This window comes from Coturnix japonica, chromosome 33, assembly GCF_054131305.1.
Source record: "Coturnix japonica strain WE chromosome 33, WE-NBRP24, whole genome shotgun sequence".
Lineage (NCBI taxonomy): Eukaryota > Metazoa > Chordata > Aves > Galliformes > Phasianidae > Coturnix > Coturnix japonica.
Window position 1 is genome coordinate 1,705,208 of NC_140695.1, and position 3,913 is coordinate 1,709,120.

Genomic DNA, 3,913 nt, shown 5'->3' on the forward strand with positions numbered 1-3,913 from the left:
GGTCTGACTGAAAAGGATTGGGGGTCCTGGTCTGCATCAAATTGAATGTGAGTCAGCAGTGTACCCAGGCAGCCAGGAAAGCCAACGGTCCTCTGGAGTGCATCAAGCAAGTAATTGCCAGCTGGGTGAGGGAAAGGATTGTCACTGTATTCTCTGCACTGCTGCAGCCTCACCTGGAGCACTGGGTGCACTTCTGGGCAATGCAGAACATCAAAAACATCAAACTATGAGAGAGTGTGCACAGGAGGGCACTGGAACTGAGAGATCTGAAGTTCAGAGTTTCATTGGGATTGACTGCTTGCTCAGACTGGGCCCTTCTCACAACCCGCAACCTGCAATGAAACACAGGGCACACATGGGACATGAACTTGACAGTATCCTTGCACGCCATGCAGAGCCTGGGATCTTCTGTCCCCATGTCTTTCATTTAACATCATACAGACCTCCATCCCACTGCCCCAGGAAGGGTCCTGAGCCAACATGAGACCAGATCTCCATGACAAGGGTATGGGGATCAGGGCTTGGCCTGTCTATTTCGTAAGGCGAAGGAGGGGTTTCTTAGCATTAGAGCCACCATGCCAGTGCCTTTCATTGCCTGTAATCTTGTCTTCCAATTATCTTCCCTTGGGAATCTTGCCTGTAATGTCCCTCAGTGGGCCCATTAATACTCCAAGAAACTTCACTGTTACTTATGACTTTGTCTTGCTGAGCACTATGTGCAAACTTCTCTCTGCACTGGAGACTGATGGACTAAACATCAAATGCGCCCTGGGGCCCATTATAACCTAAAGAGTGTCTTGTGTCTTGTGCCTTTCTGTAATCTTCAGGTTTTCAAACTTGTTCAGCAAAATGGAGAGTTATCTAGAGAGAGCTTAAAGAGCCAGAATCCAGCAGACATTTATAGTTTATTAATTTACAGTTATAAAGAAGATATTAAAGCCGCTCTGTACAACTCCTTGTACACATCTTAGCTGAACCAGAGGAATCCCAGCTCCTGTGGGTCCGTGGGGCGCTGAATCCCATTTCAGCCCCAAGGTTTCCATCTGGGGATGAGGTGCCTGTACAGCCTCTGCTGGATCACTGCTCTGCACAGGGGAAGTCCAACCCTCCTTCTTGTTGTCTGGGTGCAATTTTTGTTTCATCAAACACTCCCTGGTACGATTCACCTCATGTCAGGAATTGTCTGGTGGATAATTGAGCAGATTTCAAAGCACACTGTTGTCTTTCAGGAGCTGATGGCCATGAGGACCCAGGGACATCTCAGGGGAGGTGAGTGGGAAACATAAAAACTGACATCATCTTATGCTGAGCTGGACCAGGCTCCTGGGACACAGGGAGCTCATAAAAGTGTACAGCTCTTTAGAGAGGCAGCTGTGCCCAGGAGCAGCTCTTGTGCACAGCACAGCCTGCAGGTGACAGAGGAGAGGAGAAAAATTGGAGAGAACTTGGAGGATGGTTACTATGTGAGAAAGCTGTGAGCACGCAGCAGGAACAACGCTCACAGACCATGACATGGTAAGTCTCTTGCAGTAGGTAATGCAGCTGCTTTTAATAGAGGATTATATAAATGTGGGACATCCCATAGAAGACATGGCCACAGGCACTGCATGTTCCTTTACTGTGGAAAAAGACTTCGGTTCCAGCAGAGGGCTTCTGTGCTGCAGTATGAAATCACAGCCCTGAGGGCTGCATGTACCAGCACGGCTGCAGGCTGTGCAGCCGGGGCTGCAGGCAGGTGCCCAGGGCTGTCCTGCAGAGCAGGGTCCCTGCTGTGCCCCAGGGGCTGTGTGCCGGGTATGGGACTCTGCCGCCTGCCAGGCTCAGCACTCAGCCTGCCCGGGGAGCTGCCCAGGGCACTGCGGGGAGACGTGTGGGGGGAAGGAGCCCCCTGGCAGGGCTTGTGCTGCTACAGCTGCTGCCTAGGTCAAAGGATCACAGCTCCACTGCACAACAGTATGTTTCTGAGGGTACTTTGCAAGAGCAGAGCCAATGCAGCGGGTTTCAATTTCCTGTTCTGGGGGAACGCAGAAAGGATTGGAGGCAGAAATGTAAAAGGGGCTGTCACAGCTCTGAGAATTTTTCTTCAATCAATTGCTTGTTTTGACAACAGTCACACATGATGTGCTCTCAGTATCCCATTTCCTGAAGGATGGAACCAATTGAAAATATCCCTATTTTCAGTAGACATGAATAATTAACCTGCAAGCAGGCAGCTTTATAGAATTTACACTGAATGGCACAGAGGCTGTTTTGGGGCTCCAAGAGCAGTTGGGTTAAAGATATGAGACATGAAGCACATGAAAATATCCAGGGAGGAGGAATAAGAAAATAAGAGGAAGGTTAGAGCTCCATATACTGCTTCTGCTTAAGAAATGCTGAACAACATGAAATTAAATGCAGGTAATGGTGCTAAATGTACACTGTTGTAGGAGAATGAAAACATTTTATATTATTGCAGGAGGAGTGTCTCTGAGAATGGTCTGGACTTGTCATTATCTTCTGCACTCTGAACAGGACTCCAAGCACAACAACAGCAGATGCCCAACAGCAGCTCCATCAGCGAGTTCCTCCTGCTGCCGTTGGCAGACACGCGGCAGCTGCAGCTCCTGCACTTCTGGCTCTTCCTGGGCATCTACCTGGCTGCCCTCCTGGGCAACGGCCTCATCAGCACAGCCGTAGCCTGCGACCGCCGCCTGCACACCCCCATGTACTTCTTCCTCCTCAACCTGGCCCTCCTCGACCTGGGCTGCATCTCCACCACTCTCCCCAAAGCCTTGGCCAACGCCCTCTGGGACACCAGGGCCATCTCCTACACAGGATGTGTTGCACAGCTCTTTTTCTATGTCTTCTTCATCTCAGCAGAGTATTCCCTTCTCACCATCATGTCCTATGACCGCTACGTTGCCATCTGCAAGCCCCTGCACTATGGGACCTTGATGGACAGCAGAGCTTGTGCCACCATGGCAGCAGCTGCCTGGGGCACTGGGGTTCTCTACTCCCTGCTGCACACTGCCAGTACATTTTCAGTGCCTCTCTGCCAAGGCAATGTTGTCAACCAGTTTTTCTGTGAAATCCCCCAGATCCTCAAGCTCTCCTGCTCAGAATCAAATCTCAGGGAAGTTGTGTTTCTAATTTTTAGTGTCATTTTAGCTTCTGGGTGCTTCGTTTTCATAGTGGTGTCCTATGTGCAGATCTTCCTTGCTGTGCTGAGGATGCCCTCTGAGCAGGGACGGCACAAAGCCTTCTCCACGTGCCTCCCTCACCTGGCCGTGGTCTCCCTGTTTCTCAGCACTGGCTTTTTTGCCTACCTGAAGCCCCTGTCCATTTCCTTCCCATCCATGGACCTGATGGTGGCACTTCTGTACTCAGTCGTGCCTCCAGCAGTAAACCCCCTCATCTACAGCATGAGGAACCACGAAGTCAAGAATGCTATGAGGGAAGTGATAACCAGATGTGTTTTAAAGGCAGTGAATTGCTCGTCTATTGGAATTCATGACATATAATGCAGCTTTTTACTGTTGCAAACCCTTTGTTTTATTTTGTTTCAATCAATTTTTATAAGTGTAATGTATTAAATCTTATTCTTTTTTTTTTTTAAATACTGTAATGCTTTTTACTAAAATGTCATTATTCAAATCAATTCCTCTTCAGCTTGTAACTTTTTAGTGTAGCCCAGACGCACTGTACATAATGAATTAGGCTCTCCATGAATTTTAAAAAAATTAAGGATGTGCAGTGACTCTGTCTGTCCTCCTTGAGACATTTCTGGAGCTGTCGGGGTCGGATGTTCTCAGAAGCCCACAATCCAGCCGGAAGCACACGGCTGTTCATCAAACTGTGCGTTGACTTCAGCCTGCAAACGTTTCCAGCTGGTCCCTTGCCCAGTGTTCCCTGTAACGCTGACAGTGGAGTT

The 3,913-nt window shown here is 49.1% G+C and overlaps 1 protein-coding gene across 1 annotated transcript; it reads left to right on the forward strand.

Moving 5' to 3' along the window:
• Positions 1 to 2,537: 2,537 nt before the first annotated feature.
• Positions 2,538 to 3,503, forward strand: LOC146755329 (olfactory receptor 14C36-like). Its single transcript, XM_085525712.1, has one exon. The coding sequence runs from the start codon at positions 2,538 to 2,540 to the stop codon at positions 3,501 to 3,503; it is 966 nt and encodes a 321-aa protein (XP_085381838.1).
• Positions 3,504 to 3,913: the final 410 nt, after the last annotated feature.